Below are 26,730 nucleotides of genomic sequence, written 5' to 3' on the forward strand. Positions count from 1 at the left end.
ACGATATCTATCCCTGCTCTAAATCTGCAGGTTTAGACACTGTTGAATGATTCTCGCAAGGACTGATTGGCGAGATTATGCATGAACCCCAATAATGGAATGAACCATTATAGAGGTGGTCAAATATATGTTTGTATTATCAGCCTGATTTTACGAAGAAAAGTAAGTATTTTACGTTTTGTCAGCTTAGTGGCTAATGCGTACGAAATGTATGATTTTAAAAAGGAGGCGTGGCAACCAACCCCGCCCCTAAACCCAACCGTCACTGGGTGATGTGTAAAATGTACTAAATTGTACGAATTAGATCGTATGAATTTATACGAGTTAGCCACTATAATGCAAATAGTTACGAATTGCCATAAGATTGCGTTTGTACACAGCAAAATATGGGGACCCAAAACAACTCTATGGGTGTTAATTTCAACACTTTGAAAGTGTCTCATGGGGTCCACTCAAAACAGACTTAAATCAACACTTTCAAAAGGGTTGGCACATTGACACCGAAGTAAGGGTTAATTTTAACTCAGGGCAGAGTTAAAAAATTTAACTATATTGAACACCACCTGGTGTAATATATTGTTAATTTATTCAACTCTCTTGAGTGTAAATATGGTAAAAAGGTCAAATAGACTGTAAATTACAAAATAAAAAACATTTTATTTGAAAACATTCACAACTTCAACAATTCATTCAATTTTTAAAATGCAACAATGTCAAATATGCTTTAAATGTTTTATTAGTACAGACAGTATCAACAAAATATGATGTCCAAACTTGATGTTTCATCAGAGCAATTTAAAAGTTCAATATATCGTCACTCATAGTTTTCTTCTGAATGCATAGTTTTCTTCTGAAATTACATTTTAAACAACCTGGCGTGCAAATCTTTCACTTCTGGTGTTTCCTTGGTCCTCCATATCAAACACAGCAGTTTAAATGAAGGTATAAATGCTGTAAACTTGTGTGAAAACAAACTGGAGCTAGGAAATCTCATCAAGCATGTGCTGTGAATGAAGTGCTTCCCAGCCACAGGTTGACATTTTTATCCATGACGATGTAGCAGCTGCTGATCGCTCGTCTGGTGGTTCCTGATGCACGGATATAGGGTGATGCTCATCTAAGAACTCTTCAAGACTCCAGCATGATTAAGAAAAATGTTTGAAAACAAATTGCAATCAAATTCTATGATATATTTAAAAGAACATTTAAAGTAAATAAAACATTCAAGAAATCTAAACTCACCTTTTGAAAATCTACATGATGATCCACAACTTGACTCTCCCAGCTGGTTGAGGTGACAGGATATGGAAAAGTAGAAAAAACACATACATCACTGTTGGATCTCCAAAAACAATTAGGTTAACCACTATGACTAGAACTGGAAAAACAGGCAGCTGTCTGTCCAGAATCCTGAATTTAACACAACACTTGGAGCAAAATTTAGAGGAGCTTAAAATCTTTTATATCATTTAGTGATGCTGACTTCCACCAAAATATTGGCCACAGTGTAAAAAATATTCATAAACTTACAGTTTTCTGTAAGCGTGTGCGTGGGTGTGTGTGTGTGTGTGTGTGTGCGTGTTTCTTTACCAGATTCAACTTGTTAGGCCCTTTCAGGTCCAGTATTGACGCCACCTTTACTGGAGTCTAGCAGATGTTTCAGGTCCAAATATAATCTAAAATATTAGGATAAGCAGAAGAGGAAAAGGTGCAAAGCAAAGAGCAAAACATTATTTAAGTAACAGTTCACCCACAATACAAAACTTATCACCTTCATGTCATTTGTTATTCTCTAATGCTCTAATACCCTCTCAGCTTATTGTGAAACAAATACAGAACTTTATTAAACATACCTTCATTATTATCACCACATTTGACCAAGAAGGTGTGCTTGGTCATTTCTCCAACTCTGGAAATACACCATCCGTCTCTAATCAGCCACCGTCACAGGGTCTTGTGTTATTGTACAGAGAACTGTGGCTGTTAAAAAACAACAACACATTAGTATCTAACACATATGCATAACTTTCAGATAAAAAAGAGAGATGAACATCACAAAGTATGCCTCACACTTTTTCAGATATCTTTTGATTCAGATGTTGATTATTGATAATAAATCTACAAATCAAACCTGTATCATCATTAGGCTGCTCAAATATGAATCAGTTGATTAATTTTACAGACAGGTGGCTGTTTACAACGCACTAATAAAACGGAAATGTTGTGTACAGTACATGCTAAGTTTAGCCTATAGTTTTAAGCACAATATCATGCGGGAGAAAAAGCTTGACTAAGATGTTCCTGACAACAGAAATAGCCTAACTTACTAACGTCAGACATCCCGAGTTGGGAAAAGTCATTTTCGGGGGATACAGAGTTGATTTGCGGGAGGTAGCGGGAGAGATGAGTACCTGAAGAGCAATGGGATGAGTTGCGCGCGACGTACCTAAAGAGCGGTGGGGGTGACTTGCGCGCGACGTACCTGAAGAGCTGGGAGGGATGCGGTGGAGAGGGGCGTGCAAAGTGTTTAATGACCGGGCGGGAGACGCGCGATTTCCGGGAGATTATCATTCATTTGCGGGCATCTACTTGGGCATCTGGGAGTCTCTGTGCATTTACGGGATAACGTTAACGTTAGTCCCGCAACTTCCGGGAGACTTCTGTAACGTTAAATGTCTGATAAAGTGCAAACGCGGTCATTTAAAGACATTAATGTTAACATTCCGACTTTAATGGTTGTCAACACTTAATATAATTCAAGCGTACGTTATCACACAAGTCTAAGTTATGGACTAACGGTATATGGACGGCCACGAATGAACCAGTTTAAAAGGGCCGCGGTGTTTAAAATAACCAAATTAACGTACACGAATAACAAACAATCATTTGTTTCAGTCAGGAAGCCTTTTACAAGTAAGCATGTTCATTTACTCACCAGATATGTTTTAGAAACTCTCCAGAGCTTATGGAAACCGTCCTGTGTTGCCGTTAGCATCCGGGCAGAGTAGGCTAACGTTAGGCGGCTCCGGGGATTCCCTCGCTAGTTTGCTTGGAATTAAAGGAGAATTGTCCATTTTAATTTATAGATGGGTAACAACGCACACAATGGCATTAAGCGTGACAGAAATGTATTGAACATGTACATTTGATGTTTTTATGCACTATGTATGCGTGAGCATATATAAAAACATTCTTGAAAAGAAGTCAATAGTAATGCAGTTAAGCTAGATACACAAACGACCATGAATGAACCTTAGAAGATTAAAATTGTCACTCCATTCTAAAGTTATTAACTTAACAAAATGTTTACAACTGTATTTCCTTAAAGAAAGTCAGTAAAATACCAACATTTAGGTAGTTTGACTCACCAGTTGCTGTTCTAAACCTCAGATGGAAAATGGCGTCTGGAAAATTCTTCAGTGACTGGGGCTGCATGAATTCCCGGATGTTGGAAATAACACCACCAAGTGTTGAAAAGATAACTCCTTGATTTCGCACTGAATAAAATCAATTCTAACTCTTATTATATTCATTTATCAAAATCTAACTCTTTAACGTCAACACTTTACTCTCAAATGCTTCAACACCGAGAATTTAACTCTGATGAATTTGCTGTGTATTATGTATTATTTTATTTCTCACTATTAAAGGGATGCAAGATTCATTACCCCCTCATGATTCTTGTTTTGATATCCTACAGGGGGGATTAAGTATTAATTAGGGGGCGCAATCCCCCCCCCCCCCTAATTTGCACCCTGGGTGTTTCCCAGTACGTCATATGCATAAAATATATTCTGGATAAGTTAACGGCCCATTCCACTGTGGTGACCCCTGATTAACAAAGGGACTAAGCTAAAGGAAAATGAATGAATTACAAAAATGTGAAAGTATAACTTTACCAACGATCACCACAAGAATTTTACAGAAAAACCACGCACCGAAACAAAATCCTGTGGTAAAAACTACCGAATTGTGAAACTGATACTTACCACATTATTACCTCAAGAATATTAAAGGAATGTTAGAGTATTACAAAATCCTGGGAAGTACTAAATATACCTACCACACATCACCACAAGAATATAGCAGGAATACATTCAATGCAACAACATATTGTGGTAAATACTACAGAAATATGAAAGTACCACAAATTACTGCAAGAATATTACAATCTTACAAAGAGTACAACAAAAGCAAGTGGTCAATACTACAGAGTTGTCAATGCCACACAATACCACAAGAATTTTGCAGGAATATTACAACAAAGTTCTGTGGTAAATACTAAAGAATTGTGAAAGTAAAAGCTGTAACACACAAGAAAATCACTGTACTATAAATTCCTGTGTTAAAATTAATACCCCTTCCCCCCAAAAATAACACTATTACCACACAAATTTTATGTTGTGCTGTATTTTTGACGTTTTATCATATGACATACCACCGGAGATTTTTGTAAGGGTGCGCTGTTGACGCCAGGGATTAAAAAAACACTGATCAATACAATATAAATAACCTGTGCACCAAGGGCACTCAGGTAATAAGACTCTGCAGTGAGCTATCACACGCGTTCATGTGTATAATAAACACCTATTCAAAATTACCTGACAGAAGAAGAGCAGAATAAATGAAGGTCAGAACTATGCGTATCCACATCTCAGCCCTGTGTGGGAAAGCAGGAACAAACACTAAGTAACTTTAAGAAGAAACACAAAATGCGTGATTATAGTCGTACAAAAGTCTACCTGATTCTGATGTTTTTCAGCAAACTCTCACGGCTGTCTGGGGACGCATGGATGTGCACATTTGTTGAAGAGGAATCTGAATGGCATCAGAAAGCAGAAGTTGAAGGGTGGTGATGATAGACTGTCCATCCTCCTGTCTCTCCTCCCGTCTCTCTGAACTCGCTCTCTGTCTCTGCATGGTGAAACTCTACTCCACCTTCAGCAAGGTGTGTGGGGCAAAACCACAAGTTGCTGACATGCACATCCCTCACCAAAAACATGTTTAAGAGATCTGAGGCAGCAGGGGACGATTTCATTTTCAGGATTCTGTGTAGAGGTACAGTTGAAATTATTAGCACTCCTGTAAAACTTTTATTGTATTTTATATATTTCCTAATTGATATTTAACACATTTTAAAACATAATTGTTTAATAACTAATTTCTAATAACTCTTTTTTTGTCTTTGCCATGATGACAGTAACATAATATTTTACTAAGATACTGGCATTAAGATTAAAGTACAATTTAAAGGATTAACTAATTAGCTTAATTAGTCAAGTCATTATACTGCTGTGCTTTGTTCTGTAACCAACTGAAAAAAAATCTTAAGAGGGTTAATAGCATTGATTTTTAAATTTATTATTTTTTATTTATTTAATGATTTGATTATATGCATTTAAAATAAAAAAATTATTAATTCTAGCCAAAAAAAAAAAAAAAGACTTTATCTGGATGAAAATATATAATACAGTAAATGCTGTGAAAATTTCCTTGCACTGTTAGTAACTTCTACAGTTACTTGGGAATTTTTTGAAAAAGAATTAAAGTATCATAGGAGAGCTAATAATTTTGACCTTAACTGTAAAAGAACCAATGCAACAGAATGAGAATCGGTGCACGTTGTATTGTTTTCTTCTTAAATAGCCATTGAGAAAATGCCATACAGAAATGCGGGGGAGAGTCTTTAAAACACCTTGTTAAAGATTACAGAATTGCTTTACTCTATATACAATTAAAGGCAGAATTATTAGCCCCCCTGTTTGTTTTTTTTCCCAATTTCTGTTTGACAGAGAGAAGATTTTTTTTTCAACACATTTCTAATCATAATAGTTTTAATAACTCATCTCTAATAACTAAATTATTTTATCTTTGCCATGATGACAGTAAATAATATTTGACTAGATATTTTTAAGACACTTCTATACAGTTTAAAGTGACATTTAAAGGCTTAACTAGGTTAATTAGGTAAACTGGGCAGGTTAGGGTAATTAGGCAAGTTATTGGATAATGATGGTTTGTTCTGTAGACTATCGAAAAACAATAAAGCTTAAAGGGGCTAATTGTATAGTCCCTAAAATGGTGTTTAAAAAATTAAAAACTGCTTTTATTCTAGCCGAAATAAAACAAATAAGACTTTCTCTAGAAGAAAAAAATATTATCAGACATACTGTGAAAATGTCTTTGTTCATTTGGGGAATATTTAAAAAAGATTTAAAAAAATAAATAAAGGGGGGGCTAAAAATTATGACTTCAACTGTAAGTGAAAACATTTACAGTTATCCCAGTTTTACATCAAACAAATATAATAAATCTACCATATTCATTATTTCATTTCTGTTTTGTCTTTACACCATTTCTAGTGAACTGTTAAGAAAATTCAAATGAATCTTCTTTGCCATTGGTCAGTTTTTTCATGAGGCAAATTCACAGGATTTACAGTAGCAACAGTATTGTTCCCATTATTATTTAAACTATACAATATTTATTCATTAATTTTCCTTATATATTCCCTTTTTTATTTATTCCATAGTGGAATGAACCGCCAACTTATCCAGCATATGTTTTACGCAGCAGATGCCCTTCCAGCTGCAACCCAGTACTGGAAAAACATCCATCATCCACACACATACAGCCAATTTAGTTTATTCAGTTACTATAGCGCATCACTTTGGACTGTGGGGGAAACCGGAGCACCCGGAGCAAACCCACAGAAAACATGCAAACTCCACACAGAAATGCCAACTGACCCATCTGGGACTTGAACCAGTGGCCTTCTTGCTGTGAGGCGACAGTGTTAACCACTGAGCCACCATGCCGCCCATTATATAATATAAAAAAGTAATAATATATTAAACAGTTTAAAAAATTTACTTGTTGGAAGGGTAGTGGAAAAGAATAAAGATTTAAAATGACAGTTCAGAAATATTATCATTGTGATTTTTAAAGGGATAGTTCACCCAAAAATGTTTATTCTGCCATTTATCCTTCAAATTACCCTTTACTTGTTTCTTTCTTCTGTTGAACACAAAAATAATATATTCATATATCAATAGTTTAAGTAAGCATATTTGTAAACAATTACATCGTTTAACATAGTTTTTTTTTTATCTGTGTTTGAGATTTTCAGTTTGGTTGAATTACTAACTCTTTGAGGAAACAAGTGTAGATTACCACTTTTTACAGCGAACTTTTAATTTTCCTTCAAAGGTTACAGTACGGTAACTGTATAATTGATGGTTGTGGATCTGTCAATGAAATTACGTCTAGGAAAATTATTTTAGGTCTAGAAACTTTAAATGAATTGAATTCTTGAATTCTATGAAAAAGCTTATCAGTCTGGTTGTTTTTTTTTTAAATAGATCTCAGCGACCTCTTGTGGTAGTAAGGTGTGCAGTCATTCATATTTTCACTTGAATTCAGATTTTAAAGCCCTCTATTTATTTTTTTATCATATCAATACCAGACATTCACAACAAAACATTTTCGATATCTTATTTAAACAAAAAAAATCATCTGAGATTTAGGCCTACTATGACGCTCTAACTACAAAAGACAAAAACTTATAAAGACAAATTTAGGCGAATGCTTTAAAAACAAAGAGTAAAAGAGTTTGTTTTTTTCCTCAGAGATGTTGGAAATGATGGTGATTCTTCCTAATCTTGATACTAAGTTAGATTTTATGTTTTTCTAAGTACAAAAAAAAAAAAAAAAAAACAGAACTGTCAAAGGGAAATGAAGAAATGAACAGTTTATTCTTAGATAGTTGTTCTTTGAATCTGTTCTAAAATGCAGTATTTTCAAGTTTTGGTTAAGATGCAAGGAAACGAGGCATTATAAGAGGATATTTATGGAACTTTACTTCAACGTTGTTTCAACATTTGTTTAATATGTGTTTTTTTTAAAGTATGAAATGAATCTATTAGATCAACTAGACAATTATTCAGTTAAACAAGTACATGAAAACAAAATCATAAAATTGATTCAATTATTCAATTAAATAAATAGGTACATTTATATGAAAAAATAAATTCAAAATAAAATAAATAAAATAAATAGAATTATTCAATTAGATTAAAATGTGAATTCATCATAATTAATAGTCATAAGGCGTTTTCAAGCAGTTTTGACGAAATGATTTCCGGTGTTTGATTCGGTTGTCGGATGTTTATGTTTTCGTTATATTTAAGTTAATAGCACAGAAATAGTCATACTTCAGGAGGCGCTCTGAGGCTCATATCACCTATTACTCCGTTAAACACAATTCATATTCAAGTATAGTTTTTGACTTGGTTATAGACATTTCTGCAGTAAAACGTTATTATATTTTAAATACATTGATTTGAAGAATATGCTTCTGTCATTAATAATGTAATTCCCCTCCACAGTTGATATAAATATATTATTTTTAATTGTATCATGTCACCCTGTTCGACTGTGATTGGTTCTTCCTAAACAACAATGATAAAAGTAACATATACCACGTGACAAATCTTACTAGTTGGGTTTTTTAGCAGCGCTATCGACGATATTAAACACTGATTAAACTGTAATAGACTTTGAATTAACTACGCAAGGCGGATAGTTCAAGTAATAATTAAATATAAGAATAATAAATAAAATAACGTCTACCAAACCCCACCCATTTTGAATATATAAGAGTGCCGCTCCATTCATTTTTACTTCTACCTTTAAAACCAATGAACCTGCTTCATGTGACAACATGAGGGTTTTAAAGTTTCAGTCCGGATGAACTGATATTATTCCTTACAGTTTAGGCTCAGCAGAGTTCCTGCCCCTCGAAGGTAAACTTAAGATTTCTGTTAATACGTAAATAGCGACCGTCATTATCATCAGCTATGTTAAGTTACAGATTTAGACCATAAGTAAATATAACGCGTTACAGTAAACATTTACTGACATAATATAGTTAAAAGACTGTTACCGTGCAGCTTAACACTGTAAACTTGCTTAAAGATTGTCTTTAAACATTGAGTAACTCTTGAGTGACAGAAGAAACTGTTGTAGTGTTTCAGGTTTTCGCGGATTTCCATCATGTTTCTTCATGTTCTGCTCCTCCTCCATGCCTCAAGAGGAGCCTTTTCCTCCATCTCATGTTATAATGATCAAGGGAAACCTGTTGACTGGTTTGTATATATTTAAATGCATATAAAAATACACAATATTGTACATGCATGATCTTGAAGGCACTCCAACTTTGTTCAATCAGTGTAGTATGTTTTATTTTTAATTCTTTCTTTATTTTTTTCATACCTTACATGTCATATCTTATTTGAAGTCATAATACTGCATATCCTAAAAGGACAATGTGAGCCTTTTATATTAAAAAGTAGATTAGAGACAAATATTTTTGCACTTCATTTCTTAACAACATTTTTCAACAATTGTGCAAAAAAAAACAAAAAAACACTATAAACATTTGAAACGTCGACAATGTTAATGAGCATAAAATTAGCATATTAACATAATTTCTGAAGAATCATGTGGCACTGAAGACTGGAGTAATGATGCTGAAAATTCGGCTTATAAATGTTAAAATGTAAAAAAAAAAAAAAAAAAAAGGAATACTAATCTTCCTCTTGTTTACCGTGGTTTTGGTTTGCTGAGCATATACTATTTCAGAACATTTTCAATTCTTACTGACTCTGAACTTTTGAATGGTTTACAGTGATTATTATTATTGCAAAAACTACATGAAAGTAAAAACACCACTGGAAAATGCTCAAAGTGGTTGCCCGTTTAAAAGTAAATTGAAACAACAATAACATAACAAACAAAAAAAGCCCACAAAGTTAGCACAAGGCTCCAAAATCATTACAATCGTTTAAGCCATTTCATGACCTCATATAATTTGACCTAATAATATAAAAGTCTAATTTTTGTTTTCAAATAGTCAAACAACGTAGGATATGGAGTGAAATGCTTATACATCCACCTGTCATGACCTTTAAAAAGGAATGTATATATATATATACATATGTATATGTATGTATATGTATATACATATATATATGTATATATATATATATATGTATATATATATATATATATATATATATATATATATATATATATATATATATATATATATATATATATATATATATAAGTATTATAATATTAATATATAATATTAATATAGTAATAAGAATCTAAAATATGGGGTATAATAAGATGTAAAAGCACAGACCGTTTTAGATATAGAAATATGAGTTATAGCTAAATGTTTCTGTGATGACTCACAGAAAGTGAATGAGTTAAATTACTTTTTCTTAAGATTTGAGAATTGTGAATATACTCCAGAGAACAGTTCTGATGCAATGTCTTTTAAAGGTGTTTCTTATGATAGGCCACTGTGTGATCCTAAGCAGATTAATTTTTATTTTAAACATACTGGCTCTAATAAATCTGCAGGTCCAGATGGAATTTTTCCATATACTATTAAATGTTGCGCTGATGAACTGACTCGGGTTCCCATATTTTAATAAAATCGTTAGTCTTAGGCATTGTTCCCAGTTTGTGGAAAAAAATCATTAATTAATTGTACCTGTTCCCAAGATGGCGAGGCCCTCAGAGTATAATGATTTTAGACCTGTGGCATTAACATCTGTAATTATGAAATGTTTGGTCCCGCCAGGCCGGTAGGCGTTTCTGTGTGGGTTTTCCCTGGGTTCTCTGGTTTCCTCCCACCATCCAAAGATATATATTGTGCATAACAATCAAGCACTTGTCTAGCCCCTTTCCTCACGTGTTCCCTTAGCTACCGCAGCCAGGGAGTTCTGAGATCCACCGAGCTCAAGCTCCCCTCTCGCTCTGCGAACGGGAGGAAGCCCCGGGCTCGAGGATCCCTTGAGCTCAGGGCTCACTCCCGGGACAGCATGCCAAACAAACTTTTAATAAATTATCAGCTAAGTGTGAAGTCTTGAATTGATTTTAGTTCTGATTTTAATACGATTCAACCTCATTTGTTAATTGAAAAGATGGAACTGCTAAATATAATCCCATTCATATGTAAAAGGTATTTCTCATTTTTAGCATATAGAACTCTGGTTGTAAAGGTTAAAAATATCCGTTCAGATGAAAAGAACCATAGTACTGGGGTTCCACAAGGCTGTGTCAGCTCACCTACTCTTTTCACACTTTTTACAAATGAATGTTCAAGTAAGCTTTCACAGAATTTTTTTTATATTCACAGCCATACCAAGTTTACTTTTTGAGAATGATGATATTAGTGTTATCTACCAGTCAGAAATTAGCCGGTTTGTTGATTAGCATGATAAAAATAAGCTAAAGATAAATTCTAAGAAAACTGAAGAGATAGTATTTGACTCAAAGTGTATAGATGACCATCGTCAAGTGGTTGTACACGACCATCCTGTTACTCAGTCAGAGACCTATAAGTTCATGGGCATTTACATTGATAGTTCTTTTACATGGAAAACACACATAGAGTGGGTTTGTTCTTGTTTACACCAGAGATTGTATTTTTTACGAAGGTTACGTCTTTTTGGAGTTAACAAGAAGCTCATGATGTTGTTTTATAAAGCTGTTCTGGAAAGCATTGTTAAATATGGCATCACTGTGTGGTTTGCCAACCTATCTGTACAGTGTAAATCTAAGTTTATGCATCTCTTACAGACAGCATGGGAAATTGTTGGGCATGATGAATATTTTAATCCTCAAGTTTTATTTGAGAATTGTGTCCTCAATCAGGTGGAAAGGATTCTGAATGATCCAACTCATTTTTGTGTCCAAATTATGAACTGATTTCCTCTGGTAAGAGATATAGAGTCCCAAAGTGTAGGTTGAACTGATATAAGAGATCCTTTGTACCTGTTTTAGTGGGTTTACTTAACAAGATTTTATCTTAATTATCATTATAATTATTGTAACTATTTTGTATTGTTTTTATTGTTTGTTTTCATGGAATGTCTGCAGCAATATGGTGATGCCCATAACAAATTTCCTGTCAAGGACAATAAAGTTTACTACTACTACTACTACTACTACTATTAGTACTACTAAGGAAACTAAGACAAATATAAAATATTTAAAACTTTAGATATGTATAATATAACTATAAAAAAAGAAATATTTAAAAAAAAATCTAATTCACAGCACACATAGCATAGTAGCATACTGTATGTGTACACTGCTTAAAACCATAGCATCATTAAATACAATCAATCTATCTGTAAGGCGGTTATTTGAATAGTTAGTTTAAACATGCACAGATAGACATTTGTTGTAATTAAAACAAGTATACATAAAAAGTATGTAATCATTAAAGCAAAGCATATTCTGTTGTCTGTGTTTTTCCAGGTATTACTTGTACAAACTCCCACACGAGCATCATACACCTCTGGAGGAGGGACTGAAGTATCTTTTCATGGATGTAGAGAGCGAAGGATGGACAGATGGGACGACTTTAGTTAATGATACCCAAAGTGCTGTTGGCAGAACAGTAGGGCCTTTATATGAGGTACACTTCACCCTCGCGCAACATAACTGTCATTATATAAAGCTGTATGCTGAAGCACATCATGATTTTGCATATGATTATGCAATGCCGGATTAACATCTATGTCGATCCTTCAAATTTTTGTTTGAAAATGTAATGCAAACCTATTTCCTACCCCTACACTCAACCATGACTGTAAATTATTCCCAAAACCAGAGGGGAAAAATAGTTGGGTAACAATCATGTAGACGTGCATAAATCTAACCGTAAGCCTAAACTTAGTCCATAAATGGTAAACATATCCTTTAGTTTTGATTGGCTGATTGGAATGCTGTTGCTGGATCAACATAGATGATAATCTAGCACTTGGTGAAATCAGGCTGACCTCTGCTAAATTAATGGTATGTTCATATGTACTGTCAAACAAAAAAGCTTCTTCATTTGCATTATTGACAATTTTCGTGTACAGATGGCACACTAATGATCTCTCTTCACACAGACCTGTGAAGATGAATGAAAACACTGTATTATTCATGGCATGACAGAAACTGGTGATGCTACTTTGTAAAGAAACTCTACGCCAGGGCTATTCAATTAGTTTGTCATGGGGGACAGTTTATGAAAAGCAATCCAAATGAGGGGCAGGAGAGATATGACTTGCAATGAGTAATGACACAACAGCATATAAGAGCTCATATGTTGTATTTTTGCTCTTTAAAGACCCCCACATTGTTTTTTTTTCTACATTTAAATGATCATATATTGTATATATTGAAACTATATCAGTGCATTGTACAATGTGGCAAATGTTGTATTTCAAAGCACAACAAAAGCAGTGCGTTGCTTAAGTAGGCTTTTTCTTCATTCAGACACATTCATATGTTGTATTACGGAACACCGGAAGGGACGTAGTGAAGGAGAAAAAAATTGCCTGGGTGAAAAAAAATAATAATGGGTGAAAGAAAAAAAATGGGTGGGAGGAAAATATATATTTCAAAGTTTTTGCGTTCTCTCGCAAAGATGTTTCTCCACAAACTCTTTCTGTTCACTTCACTCATGTAAACAATCCCATTTTTGCCAAAATTCTCCCATATTTTACCATTCTACCCCACTTTCTTTACATTAAATCTGTGTGTCGATCGTTGCCTTTCACTTTGCAACCTCTGAACCAGCGAATGCATGTATAAGCGCTGACTGACAGACGCGCTCTGTACAATAAACTGATCCCAGATCAGCGTCTGTACGCGCCATTTAAAGGGACACTTCTGATATCAAACAAGTGAGCAGCAATGAATCTCATGTTTTGTTTAGTTTGATAACAGAGGTGTCTCTGTAAGAATGCACAGATCAATAATGAAAGCAGTCCATACTTTAGAAAGGGTTTGTGCTCATTTAAGAGAAAATAAGCTGTTTACAATAAAACATTCTGGACGGAGATGTTTACAAATTCAGTGTATTTGTTTAAACAAACACCCGCTCCTCTGTGCTCCTTTGTAAATGGCGCGTACAGAAACTGATCTGGGATCAGTTTATTGTATGGAGCTCGTCTGTCAGTCAGCGCTTATACATGCATTACTGGTTCAGGGGTAGCATATGAAAGGCGACGATCGACGCACAGTAATGTAAAGAAAGTGGGATAGAATGGTAAAATACGGGAGAATTTCGGCAAAAACGGGAGGGTTAACGTGAGTGAAGTGAACAGGAAGTGTTTGTGGAGAAACTTTGCGAGAGCACGCAAAAACTTAGAAATATATATTTTCCTCCCTCCCCATTTTTTTTTCTTTCACCCATTATTTTTTTTTCACCTAGCCAATTTTTTTCTCCTCCACTACGTCCCTTTCGGGGTTCCGTATGTTTTGAACTGCATAACAATTATGAATGCAACAATTATAGATTTTGGTTGTACGATTATATAGTCTGAAGAATAATTATGGTTTCACAGTTATCACTTCTAATGTAAATTTAAGGTTTATATTAGCTAAGTATATAAATGAACTCTTGTTATCATGTGCGTTCATATATACTTAATCATTTTAATAATTTATAATAATTTTTCTTACATATCTTTTGTTTACATGCCACTGAAAGCCACACACAACTCTCACCGCTACGGTGTGAGATGTTTTCTACTCAATATGTGAATGGCTGTAGTTAATCCAGTGAGCATGCGTGTTAGCCCTGGTGTATAAGCTCTGAATTTTAAGCTAGCGCACAGATGGCACAACTTTGTTTAGTTGCAGCAGTTTAGTTTAATGCAACAGAAATGTGCCGTTAATAAGCCTTTAAGTTTAAGTATCCCAAACGTTTTCGGCTGCTGGTACCACTCGCTTAATGTCAGGTGACTCACGCTCTGCGCAGCCTTCACCTACAGCTTGTGCTGTATTGAACAGACACATGTCACTTCATAACTATAGCAGCCGTTTTTCGACTTATTGTTGACTTTATTTTTGATGTCTTGGTCACACTATTTAGAGGGCCCGGACAAATTGAATAGCCCTGCTCTACGCCATTCTCGTAAAATGAACATGTAAAACACATGAGCACGACATCAATGTTTTCATTACATTATTATAGTTTAAGTAGGGCTAATAATAATAATAATTATTGTTTTGAAAAATTCATATCATTTTAAAAATGTATTTATTACGTTAAAAGTTATTTTTTGCCATTTCTAGTTAAGGATATTATGATGTAGGCTAGACATACCCTAAAAATCAAATGCCCAGCTTAGTCTAAACAAGCCTTAGTTCTTCTTTCCGCAACATATTTTTTTCATTATCAGTAATTTTCTAGCTTGTTTAAGAGAAGCTTACTCAGCTTGATTCGTTCTGTAGTTTGCATATTTTTGCAGAAGTATTACAACTGCTGCGATTTGCATTTACATCACAAGGTTTAATCATACGTCTTTTAAAAATCAATTTCAATTTATAGTCGCATCTAAAAGTGTCAGACCCCTAATAAATTGACTAATCTAATTACGTGCCTTTGAAATGTACACACATATACAGCAAGATTCACTCTCAAACTGAAACTCAAAAGTGTATTTATGGCTTAATATCCACACACTTATTTCATAATAAAAGAGGAACTCGTGCCTTAGATCACATGCTCCTCATAGGGTGTATCATCTTCTATGTCACGCAGTGTTTTTTATGAAGCTCTAAACTTTAACTTTTCTTCCAGGGAGGTGATGTTGGATACATCTTATATAATGACCAGCCACCAAAACAAAAGCAGGTTGAAGGTGCAAGCAGGAGTTGTGGCCACACTAAAGGTGCGATTGAACTATTAGCGAAGTGTTATTAAAGCGATTACGTTTTTTCTCTGTGGCTTTGGTACATTTCTCACATTCTCAGATCAGAATTCTCAAAACTACCTGTTCAATCTTTAGGGCACGGTTTTTCAAACGGTTTAATCTGGATAAAATTGATCCGGATTTAGTAATCCTTTTTTTGTGATCCGTGATCATGTAGTCCAGCTTACTTTTTGAGCCAGTTTTTCATAGCAACAACTGATTGGATCAATCTGTTCCAGATAGGAACTTTTCAGGATCACTAAAAATCACTATGTAGAACTATAGATATGTAAAGAGCAACAAGTAGAATAGACAGTGCGGGGTCAATATAACTTTTATTTTGATTTGAACATTTCAAAATACATTTAAAAACAAAACTAAAAACAAGAAAAACCCCACCCCAACCTCTTCCAGCAGTTCGCTCATCTGAGACCATCAACACAAACACTGTACATTGAGGATATTTATAACAAGTTTCAAATATTGATGTATTGAATTAAAAAAAAGACTTCATGTCAAAAACTCCACAACAATTTCAGACTTCCTCATCTGATTTGGAGAGACCAGCTTGACTGAGCAAAGTCTTTAGGAGGCGAATCTCGAGTCTGGCCTTGGTTCGCTGCAGTTTGGTCAGAGTCAGTTGTTTCTCTGCCAGATGAAGCTGTGCTTCTGCCCTTTCAGTCTCTTTGCAATTGTTGAAAGTGATTTCAAATATAAGTGATTGCCATTCTTTGCTTTTTTTTGTGATAATTCTGTAATCATTACATGCATCACTAATAAATATTCTAAAAACAAAAATATTTTCTATTGTGATGAATATATATATATATATATATCAATTAATGAAAGAATAAAATTTTTTGTTTTTGGTCAATTTTGACAGCTGATTGGGGGATTATTTTATGAGGCCAAACTCTTTCTACTTTGCTGTAGGCCTATACTGAAAGGCTGAATATGTTAAAGCCTACCTAATCACTGTAGCCTGATGGATGAACAAATACAATTAAAACCTTAGGAATAAATAGGATATCTTGTAAGATACTGCATTATCCAAATATAGTTTTACATGATACATTTTTAAAGTTTTCAATACATTTTGGGCATGAAATCCACTCTGAATCCACCCCTCTGATGGGATCAGTTTAATCCATATTTTTTTAATCAAAGTGATCCAAATCCTACAAAAAAGGTCTGAAAAACCCAAACTAAAGGTTTGATCCGGATCAAAACACAGATTGGATTACGTGATCTAATCCGATTATGGAATCTGTCTTTTCTTTTGAAAAACACATTTTTAAGATTTGATCCAATCCATTATCCAAAATCCTAGTGGATTACTTTTGAAAAACCGGGCCCGGATCATTGTGTCACTTTTGCGCATAAAACAGCAGATTCTAATTCCTTTCCTCAAGTTGCAAATGATTTTTGTACATCCTTGCAAATGATTATGTGCAATTCTCTATTGTTTTGGTCATTCTGAAATCCCTCAGCCAAAGTCTGTAATTAAAGTGGATCAGTATTATTACCTTTAGAACTTTAAGTGTCTGCACTCCTAAAAAGCTTCTATAAGCCACCGTTCATTCATTGTATTTTGCTTTCATCTTCTGAGTCAAAGTTAATTTTTTATATAAGAAAAAGACCCACATTTCTTTCTCCGACCACAGCAAATTCCATTTTTTCTTTTGTTATTTGGTGCTAGTTTATCAGGAAGGAATGATTTTGTTCTCTTTGACTCGTTGGATGGAAACTGTGCTTTATTTGCAAATGTATCGTGCCATATTGCAGTTTTGCGCAAACGCATATTTGAATGGAAACCTAGCTAATGAAACACAAAACACATTTCATTTATGAGATTCAAATGTACATATTATTTTTCTGTGTTCCAGGAGTTGTCGTCTTTGATAAAGAGCAGGGCTTCTGGTTGGTCCACAGCACTCCTCATTTCCCTCCTCCTAAATCTGAGGGCCAGTTTTCTTACCCCACTTCAGGCATAAGTAATGGCCAGAACTTCATCTGTGTCACATATCCGTTCGAGCGCTTTCAGACCATAGGTATGATTCAGTGCTTTTAATAATAAGGTTTTCAATAACATGGGGAAATATTGCACATGCATTAATACAAAATGTTATGCATGCCATGTTTTATGCAATATTAATGTATGCCTCTATTTGTCAGTTTAAAAATGATTTTTACAACTGGTCCAGCCTTCTCATTGCCTACCACAGTTTTCACTAAAATAAAGGAGCAAAATTAAAATATTGGTCCCATTTTATATTTGGTGGCTTTAACTACTCCTGTATTTACTTTCATAAAAAAAATCTTTTCCCGATCTTTCTGAATGAAATGCCTACTTTACTACATCCAATCAGCTCACAGCATAAAAAACAAGCCACACCCACTGTTTTCTAATTTAATACTCCATTTCTCTAAGAACTGCTCCACAATATGGAAAAAAAAGGTTGCAGCTTCCGGTTCATACGGACTTTACTTCCAGTTAATTTAATTAATGTTTATTTGTAAAGTGATTTTACAGTGTAGATTGTGTCAAAGCAGTGTAACAGAAGTTCTACTAAATTGAAACTGTGGTAGTCCAGTTTTCAGAGTTGAAGTTCATTTTAGTTCAGTTAAGTCTAGGGTTTGGGTCGATAGATGATGTCATCGTCCATCGCCAATGGCCGATAGACATCACGATGCTAAGCCGGCATCGCAATCCTCTGCCCCACCCCCGTCGCAGCAGCAACCAGCTCGTGAAAAATACAGACTTAAGGGGGTTGCACACCTGAAGCGCTGCTCGGCGACGCCCTGTGTGCCCCATCTGGTGTGTTTACACTAATACATCTTACTGTACATTCACACCGAAAGTGGCAAAAGCGTCAAAGTAGTTGGAAGTCATTTTTTCAATGGGAGCCGCCGAGGCGTCGAGGAGAGTTGAAACTAACTTTATGGTAATGAGCTATGATGCTGTTCGGCAGCAAGCAATCGGAATGTAGAAGTCCAGCGCTTGAGAGGAGTTCAGAGAACACAGTTGTTCCGACCACAGTTGTTCCCAAAGGCTTCCACAGGGGTTCCCAAGTGTTTCATCTAGCATTTCTAAAAAAAACCCTCTTTCTATACTATACCACTGAAAATGCACATCACGTGACACACACTCAGTCATACGCGTACGTACACGTCTGAGCTCCAGCTGTCAGCCCAGCAAGGGGTTTGACCACAAAACCCCAGAGGGCAGTGCACGTCAGACAGTTTATCAAGGTTGTACCGCTGGTTCGTGCCTCACTATAGTTGTTAAATGTCATATTTAATTAACCTTGTCTCTTTTTAGCGACTCTTCGGTCTTGAATCTATCAGGTAACATGTCATAGCGTCAGTACACTGCTTCAAACTTTCGCTTTCATGCTTGTACTTAGTCATTTTAGTGAAAACCTCATATATTGTTGGTTGCTGTTGGTTGTTCTCCTTTTCTTACCAACCAAGTTTGTGGACGCCATTATAACAACACGGATTGGTCGACATCGACCAACCCTAGTTTAGTGTGATTTATATTTCACTGCTGAAAGTCCAAACACAAGCAAGCCAGTGGCGAGGAACAAACTTCACCAAATGACAACAGTGAAGGAGAAAAAACCTAGACAGAAACAATTTACATGCAACTAACTTTTTAGAGACTTGGGTAGAGAAGGCTGAGACACACAAACAGTGCACCAGTGTTGTGCACTCTGCTAAAGTTTGTGCGTGATTTTTGAACTGATGAAACCTGAAACGTGCATCAATTCTGCGGAAATACGAAATCACATTGTTTAAAATATTTAATTATCGATACATTTGATATTGGAAAGTTTGCTTGATATGCATTCAACTAACCTTTTCATGTGTCATTTCTAAAGACAAAATATGTATGGGATGCAGTTGCCATAGAGACTTTTAGAGTAACCATAGTGACAACACCTCTCACTGTGCTGCTCTTCAGGTCCATTCAGTGTTGTGCTCTAAACCACAGAATTATTATCAGCACTCTTTGATAACATTAAGCAGTGTGCCATTTAACAAATCCTGTTCCTGAAGGCACATCAACAAGACATACATTCCTATAATGCCGATTATACTTAATTTATATTTTATAATAATTTCATACATTTTCAAATAATATAATTTGAGTTATTTGTAAGAAATTTAGCATAAGTATTACTATTATTTAAAAATATACATTTTATCAATAAAAAAAATGTTAATGTCATTCATTCATTCATTTTCTTGTCGGCTTAGTCCCTTTATTAATCTGAGGTCGCCACAGCGGAATGAACTGCCAACTTATCCAGCAAGTTTTTACGCAGTGGATGCCCTTCCAGCCGCAACCCATCACTGGGAAACATCCACGCACACATTCACACACACACTCATACACTACAGACAATTTAGCCTTCCCAATTCACCTGTACCGCATGTCTTTGGACTGTGGGGGAAACCGGAGCACCCGGAGGAAACCCACGCGAAGGCAGGGAGAACATGCAAACTCCACACAGAAACGCCAACTGAGCCGAGGCTCGAACCAGTGACCTTCTTGCTGTGAGGCAACAGCACTACCTACTGCGCCATTATAAAAATAATTGTATTTTTGTGTAATAAATTCTGTATTAAAATAATAATAATAATAATAATAATAATAATAATGAAGTTATAATAGTATCAATGAAAACAACAAAAGATTAACAACAACAATGCAATGAATTTTATTAACCTGTGTAAGAATATTTAGATGATAAAACATTTTTATTGAATGTATATTTCTATATATGTGCATATATAATGTATAATTTTAAATGATATTAGAGAATGTTTCAATTCAGGAAATATTTTATAGGACATATAGGATATATTTTTTTTGTACACTGCATGATTATTAAGAAACAGTTATGATTGTAAATTATATATTGAATAGTAATACAAGTGTTGCCATGTACAGTTGAAGTCAGAATTATTAGCCCCCTTTAAATTTTTAAATATTTCCCAAATGATGTTTAACTGAGCAAGGACATTTTCACAGTATGTCTGAAAATATTTTTTCTTCTGGAGAAAGTCTTATTTGTTTATTTTGAGTAGAATAAAGCAGTTTTTTACTTTTTTTTAAAAGCCAATTTTAGGATCAAAATTATTATCCCCTTTAAGCTATATATTTTTCTCGATAGTCTACAGAACAAACCATCGTTATTCAATAACTTGACTAATTATCCTAACCTGACTAGTTATCATAATTAACCTATTTAAGCCTTTAAATGCTACTTTAAGCTATATAGAAGTGTCTTGAAAATATCTAGTCAAATATTATTTACTGTCATCATGGCAAAGATAGAATAAATCAGTCATTAGAAATCAGTTATTAAAACTAATATGTTTAGAAATGTGTTGAAAAAAATCTTCTCTCCGTTACTCAGAAATTATACTAGGGGCTAATAATTCTGACATCAACTGTATCTTCTGCAGGTGAGCAGCTGAAAATCAATCAGCCTCACATCTTCGACTGCAGCATCCCTGGTTCACTGGCCACTGCTGTTCCTGCCATGGCTCAGCTCTGTAAACACACACTGGACAGATGGGACAACACTTCCTCCTCCCCGTCCAATCGCAGCATCTCACTCCTCTCACTGGCTAAAACGGAGTTCATCAGCTTTGCAAAAGGTGCATCGTTTGCAAATGGTAAGAATCCTTTTTAACACTGAAATAATGGTGTAAGAGATGCTTTAATAATACAAGCTAGTCAAATGTAAATTGATCTAGAGTTGAGTATTTAGCTTATTTGTTAAGCAAATCTGTTAGGTCATGTCATTTAAAAAAAAAAAAAAACTTTTTCTATTCAAATATGTTCTAGATTCACATATTTGACTACTGGGACTCTTTTTTTTTTTTTTTTTTTCTCTCTCCATGAAACCTATGCCAAGTTAAAAGCTATACTATACTATACTATACTATACTATACTATACTATACTATACTTTTCAATTTAATTCATCTTTATTTATATATCACTTTTACAATCTAGGTTGTGTCAGTCCAGCTTAACATAGAGGTTCTAGTAAACTGAAACTCTGTCAGTCCAGCTATCAGTGTTAAAGTTCACTTCAGTGTGGTTACTATACTTTACTATATATACTTATACACACAGCTTTACTTAAAAATGAAAATGTGTCTTTAATTTATTCTTCTTCTGGTTGTTGATGATTTAGGTGACTTTTTTTCTTGGTACAACATTAACTTTTAGCAAAAACTGTATTCGTTGGTGATTCATATAATGCAAGTTAATTGTAACCATGACTATGTCAGTAAAAACAAGTCAGAATTGCACACTTAAAGGGATAGTTCACCCCAAACTGAAAAAATCTGTCATCATTTACTCATCTTCTCCTTGTATTAGTCCTTTTTGACATTATTTCTAATGTTGAACATAGAAAAATGTTGATACCTGTATAACCATTGACTTCCTTAGTATTTGTTTTTCCTACTATGAAAGTCAATAGTTAATGGTTTCCAACATTCTACAAATTTCTTCTTTAGTGTTCAGCAGAAGAAAGAAACTCATAAAGGTTTGGACCCACTTAAAGGAGAGCAAATAGGGAGTGCATTTTTATTTTTAGGTGAACTATCCCTTTAAGACTTGTGAATCTTGATGATACACTGAGGTCTTTTAAAGTGAAATGATCAGTCTGTGCAAGAAACAGGAACTCAAACAGTGGCCAAAGTGAGGAAACAGCTCTGTATTCGAACTGATGAGCGGGTGAGAAGTGCATTTGTGAGCAATGCGCTTGAATAAATGTTTTTATATTCATAGTCTTATTGTAATGTGTGAAAAGGTGAGTTTATGAAAACTAGTTTATTATTATATGCTTTAGAGATCTCTGAAATATTCATGTTTCTTATCATTATCGGGAGCTTTCATTAGATGAAACACTGTGACAGCAGTTTCATTTTTTTTAATGCATTATTGATGAAAATGTTGGATGACCTGAGGTAAATAAATTATCAACATGTTTAAATTTTTAGGCTCAACTATTAGTTTAACAAAGTCTCTTTAAGGCAAGCCATTTCACTCGGCGGCCATCTTTGAAACACCTCTCAGGCAATATGCTCTGGTGTTTTGTTTGAAAAAGGAAACCATCAAATTCTCCAAAATTGCTTGCCAAGCTTACGAATAAATTATTATAATAGAAATCGCCAATGAAATTAAACAACATGTCTCTTTAGTTTCATTTCTAAACATTCAAATCACATAAAATCTGCAGAAACTCACGTATGCACCAAGCCCCTCCCCCCCATAGAATCCTCAGTCTATAGCGATCACTGATTGGCTTCTCTAGTAGAAGGTGGGGCTTCATTCGCCATATTGACCGTTGCACCTTTTCCCCATTCTAAACTATACGAGTGAGACGTCAGCTGCACTTAAAACAATGTATAGGATAATTTGGTGTTTTAAGCAAATTTGCATACAAACTATTTCATGCAAATTTGTTTAGCTATTAACATCTGCTTTATTCCTTAAACACTTGTTGTACTTGATGCCTGAAACATTTTGGCTCATTTTGACAGGAAAGCAAAGAAATTCCCTCTTAAGTTTGTTTACAAGTGTTAAAAATGAGCTGAAATTTAGATTTCGTAACAGGTGTTTGGTTAACAACATGCAAGCAGTCAACCAATCACAACACACTGGGCCTATCATCTGACCAGTAGAGTGGAGAAGGCGGGGTTTAGAGATACTGGATCCTTGAACTGTTTCAGACACTGTGAGAATAGAGCTGATGGTGGTATGAATATTATGAGAAAGCTTAAGTGTTTTTTTCACCATGGATTTACATTTATTCATTTAGCAGATGCTTTTAGTACTTTAGGAAGTAATAATAGAAGCTCTTCAAATCATCTGAGTGCAGCAGTATATACAGTTGGGGGAACGGGTCACCATTTTTCTCAAAAAGAATAAAAAATGAAAAGCATATTTCTAAAGGTGATGTTGACTTGAAATTTTCACCAGATGTTGAGAACAACCAAAGAAATCCATATATAAAGTTACACAAAGTTATGTGTATAAAAATGGAATGACACAGGAAAAAACACACGAAGAAAGGGAGTGAAAGCCCAGACAGCAGCTAAGATCTCTCAGTAGTTCTTCAGCAATCCTCTGCCCTTCATCAGTGTAAATGAATATCAGCTGCTTTAGTCCAACACCTGCGTTAGCAGGATGATGAAGAAGAATCCAGGGTGCACACTTCAGCAAGACAATGATCCAAAACACAGCCAAGGAAACTCTCAAATGCTTTCAGAGAAAGAAAATCAAGCTGTATAATTGCCCAGCCAATCTCATTAAAACCCAATTGAAAATACAAAATAAAGATCAGATTTGATAGACGAGACCCAAAGAACCATCAAGATTTTTACACTCGCATAAATACTCACACCTGAGCATGAAGGTGACTTCATTCTCCATATGAGAGGCATCTTTAAGCTGCCATTACCAAAAAAGTCTTTAAAGTATTAAATGCATTTCAGTAGTTCAGTACTTTCTCCTTGTGTCATTTCATTAGGGACCGAGCACCGGAACAGTGCGTAGGCCGTATTGGAATTGCTCCATTTCTACTTCCTCTTCTTCTTGCGATTTTGAGGGTCTAAACATGCTTGAAAACTCACAAAACTTTGCAAACACCACAGAAGTGGCGAAAATTTACGTTTATTTTAGGTTTCAGAAGTGGGTGTTGCAAAATGACTTGACAGCGCCACCTATGCACATTTGACGGACTGGCCCCCGAGCCACGTTTGTTTCACACACATGCATGAAAATTGGCACACACCTCAAACACGCCAATACCTACAAAAAAGTCTCTTGGAGCAAAATCTCAAAAACCCAACAGGAAGTTGGAAAAGTGCCGGAAAAGTGCTGTTTTTGCAATTTACAGGCGTTGTATTTTAAAGAATTTCTCCTAGGGATTTAATCAGATCAAATTAAAATTAGATTTTGTTATCTAAAGGCCTTGGCGATGTTAAATTGCGAAGATCTAAAGTTTTTGTCGAAGGGTGTGTCTGTGGCGGCCTCTCAAACTTTGACGATTCGCTACAAAACAGTATGTTCTTATAACTCAGGCATGCATTGCATTGCCCAATCTGCCTCAAAATTCACACGTAGTCCTGACCTGAACACGTTTACATGCCAATATCCAGTTAGTTATAGCGCCACCTACTGGCAACAAGAAATTACATACTTTACAGTGTAACAAACTCCTCCCACAAATTTTATCACAACAAATCCATGTTCCATTAGTTTAGTTCAAAGGCCTTTGTTATGCTAATTGGTGAAGATCTAGAGTTTTCCTCAAAGGGTGTGTTTGTAGCCGACTGAAAAAGTTCAGTGCTTCGCCACGGAACAGGACATACTTATAACTCAGCCAGACAATGTCTGATGTGCCTGAAAATTAAAGTTCAATAAGATTCCTCTCCTGAAGACATCTACTGTACATGCCAATACTGAGTCACAGTCATGGCGTCACCTGCTGACAGAAGGCAGTTTGCCTTATAACTCAGCCAAACAGTATCAAATCTGCCTGAAAATTCAATGGTTCGATGATTTTGCTCTCCTGAAGACATCTATATGCCAATATTGAGTCACAGTCATAGCGCCACCTCCTGATAGGAGAATGTTTGGCATAAATTTGTGATTTTTCTCAGGTTTTAAATGGAATCGAACCAGATTTTGGTAAAAACCCAAACAGTACAAACATAAAAATAAAACCCAACAAAAAAAACCTGAAACATGAGTTACAATAACAAAGCTGCAAGCAGCGATGAAAGGGACCTCGCACCCGGTGGCCTCAGGATGACAGAAAACATCCTGAAAACATTTTTGTTGGGTTTTATTTTTATGTTTGTAATGTTTGGGTTTTTACCAAAATCTGGTTCAATTCCATGTCAACAGCTCTTATAGAAATATTATTCCCAGGAAAAAAACATGACTCATTTCGCCCACTGTACATGGTATGAAAAGTCTGTAAGATTAATTATTATTATTTTTGATTTTGCTGAAATTTTATCCATGTAAACATATTGAAAAACCCCTCTGAAACCAAACTAGGAAGCGCATTGTAAAGTGTGAACATATTTTCTGTAATGTCTTTGCTCATATCCAGACTTGTATCACTCCTGGGTGGCTCCTACACTTCAGTCTAACCTGCTGGTTCAGTTCTGGCGTCGCTCCACCGGCATCCTGCCCTCGGACTGCTCTCCAAACTGGGAAGTCCTCAACATAGACCTCATTTCCCCAGGGCAGAAGGTCACATTTAAGGCCACAGAGGATCATTCGAAGTGGGCCGTCAGCTCCAGCTCTGGGACGTCTGGCGGCTGGGTCTGCGTTGGAGACATCAACAGGGACGAGGCAGAGGAGAAGAGAGGTGGAGGTACGGTGTGCCGTCGGGATGCTGTGGTGTGGAAGGCCTATCGTTCTGCCGCCCTGCAGTGTGAGAGCTGCAGTGGAGAAGTGCAGACGTGCGAACAAGCCCAGCGCTTTCGCTGAACAAGCTGGACTCAGCAGAAAGAACAACACAATCTCAGCAGTGCAGGTGTAGGTGTCAAACAGGTACGATTATGAGGTCAAACGCTTCTGCTAATATGTGAAGGAGTATACAGGGTAAATCCTTTTAAAGAACGCTCCAATTCAGAATATCAGAATATCTTCTTTAGTGTTTAACTTCTTTAGTGGAGCCTTCTTATAAAGGAATACAGCACAGAACAAATGAAAATCCTTTAAAAACTCTCCACTTTTGTTTTTGGACATTTTACAACTCCCCTAGAGTTTTTGAATCAATTCAGCTGATCTCCGGTTCTGATGGGGTAAAGTATAGATTAGATATGCAGCCGTCTGGAAGTGCGATATGCACATTAATATAGCAGCATTTTTTATTGACCCTATATAATATTAATTAATATTT

At 35.3% G+C, this 26,730-nt stretch overlaps 2 protein-coding genes and 1 long non-coding RNA gene across 3 annotated transcripts in view; 1 reads left to right on the forward strand and 2 right to left on the reverse strand.

Moving 5' to 3' along the window:
- si:dkey-33i11.1 overlaps positions 1–4,824 on the reverse strand; it is a 30,813-nt gene extending 25,989 nt beyond the window's left edge. Inside the window, exons 1-2 of the mRNA XM_009292639.5 lie at positions 4,743–4,824; positions 4,602–4,660 (exon numbers count right to left, since the gene is read on the reverse strand). Of these exons, the coding sequence (XP_009290914.1) occupies positions 4,602–4,653 (52 nt within the window). The 5' untranslated portion in view covers positions 4,654–4,660; positions 4,743–4,824. The remainder of the gene's footprint in view (positions 1–4,601; positions 4,661–4,742) is intronic.
- Positions 719–3,406, reverse strand: LOC137487976 (uncharacterized). The gene is made up of 6 exons (XR_011006834.2): positions 3,369–3,406; positions 2,936–3,048; positions 1,854–1,980; positions 1,591–1,676; positions 1,243–1,285; positions 719–1,134 (listed from the first exon to the last, which is right to left on the reverse strand). It is a non-coding gene; the product is annotated as an uncharacterized lncRNA (long non-coding RNA).
- A 3,915-nt stretch (positions 4,825–8,739) lies between the features above and the next one.
- On the forward strand, positions 8,740–26,523 carry dnase2 (deoxyribonuclease II, lysosomal). Its single transcript, NM_001114738.1, has 7 exons — positions 8,740–8,804; positions 9,028–9,146; positions 12,343–12,502; positions 15,665–15,755; positions 17,663–17,827; positions 21,255–21,467; positions 25,933–26,523. The coding sequence occupies exons 2-7, from the start codon at positions 9,055–9,057 to the stop codon at positions 26,313–26,315; spliced, it is 1,104 nt and encodes a 367-aa protein (NP_001108210.1). The 5' UTR covers positions 8,740–8,804; positions 9,028–9,054; the 3' UTR covers positions 26,316–26,523.
- The last annotated feature ends 207 nt before the right edge of the window (positions 26,524–26,730 follow it).

The sequence above is a fragment of the Danio rerio genome, chromosome 16 (assembly GCF_049306965.1).
Source record: "Danio rerio strain Tuebingen ecotype United States chromosome 16, GRCz12tu, whole genome shotgun sequence".
In the NCBI taxonomy this organism is placed as follows: Eukaryota; Metazoa; Chordata; class Actinopteri; order Cypriniformes; family Danionidae; genus Danio; species Danio rerio.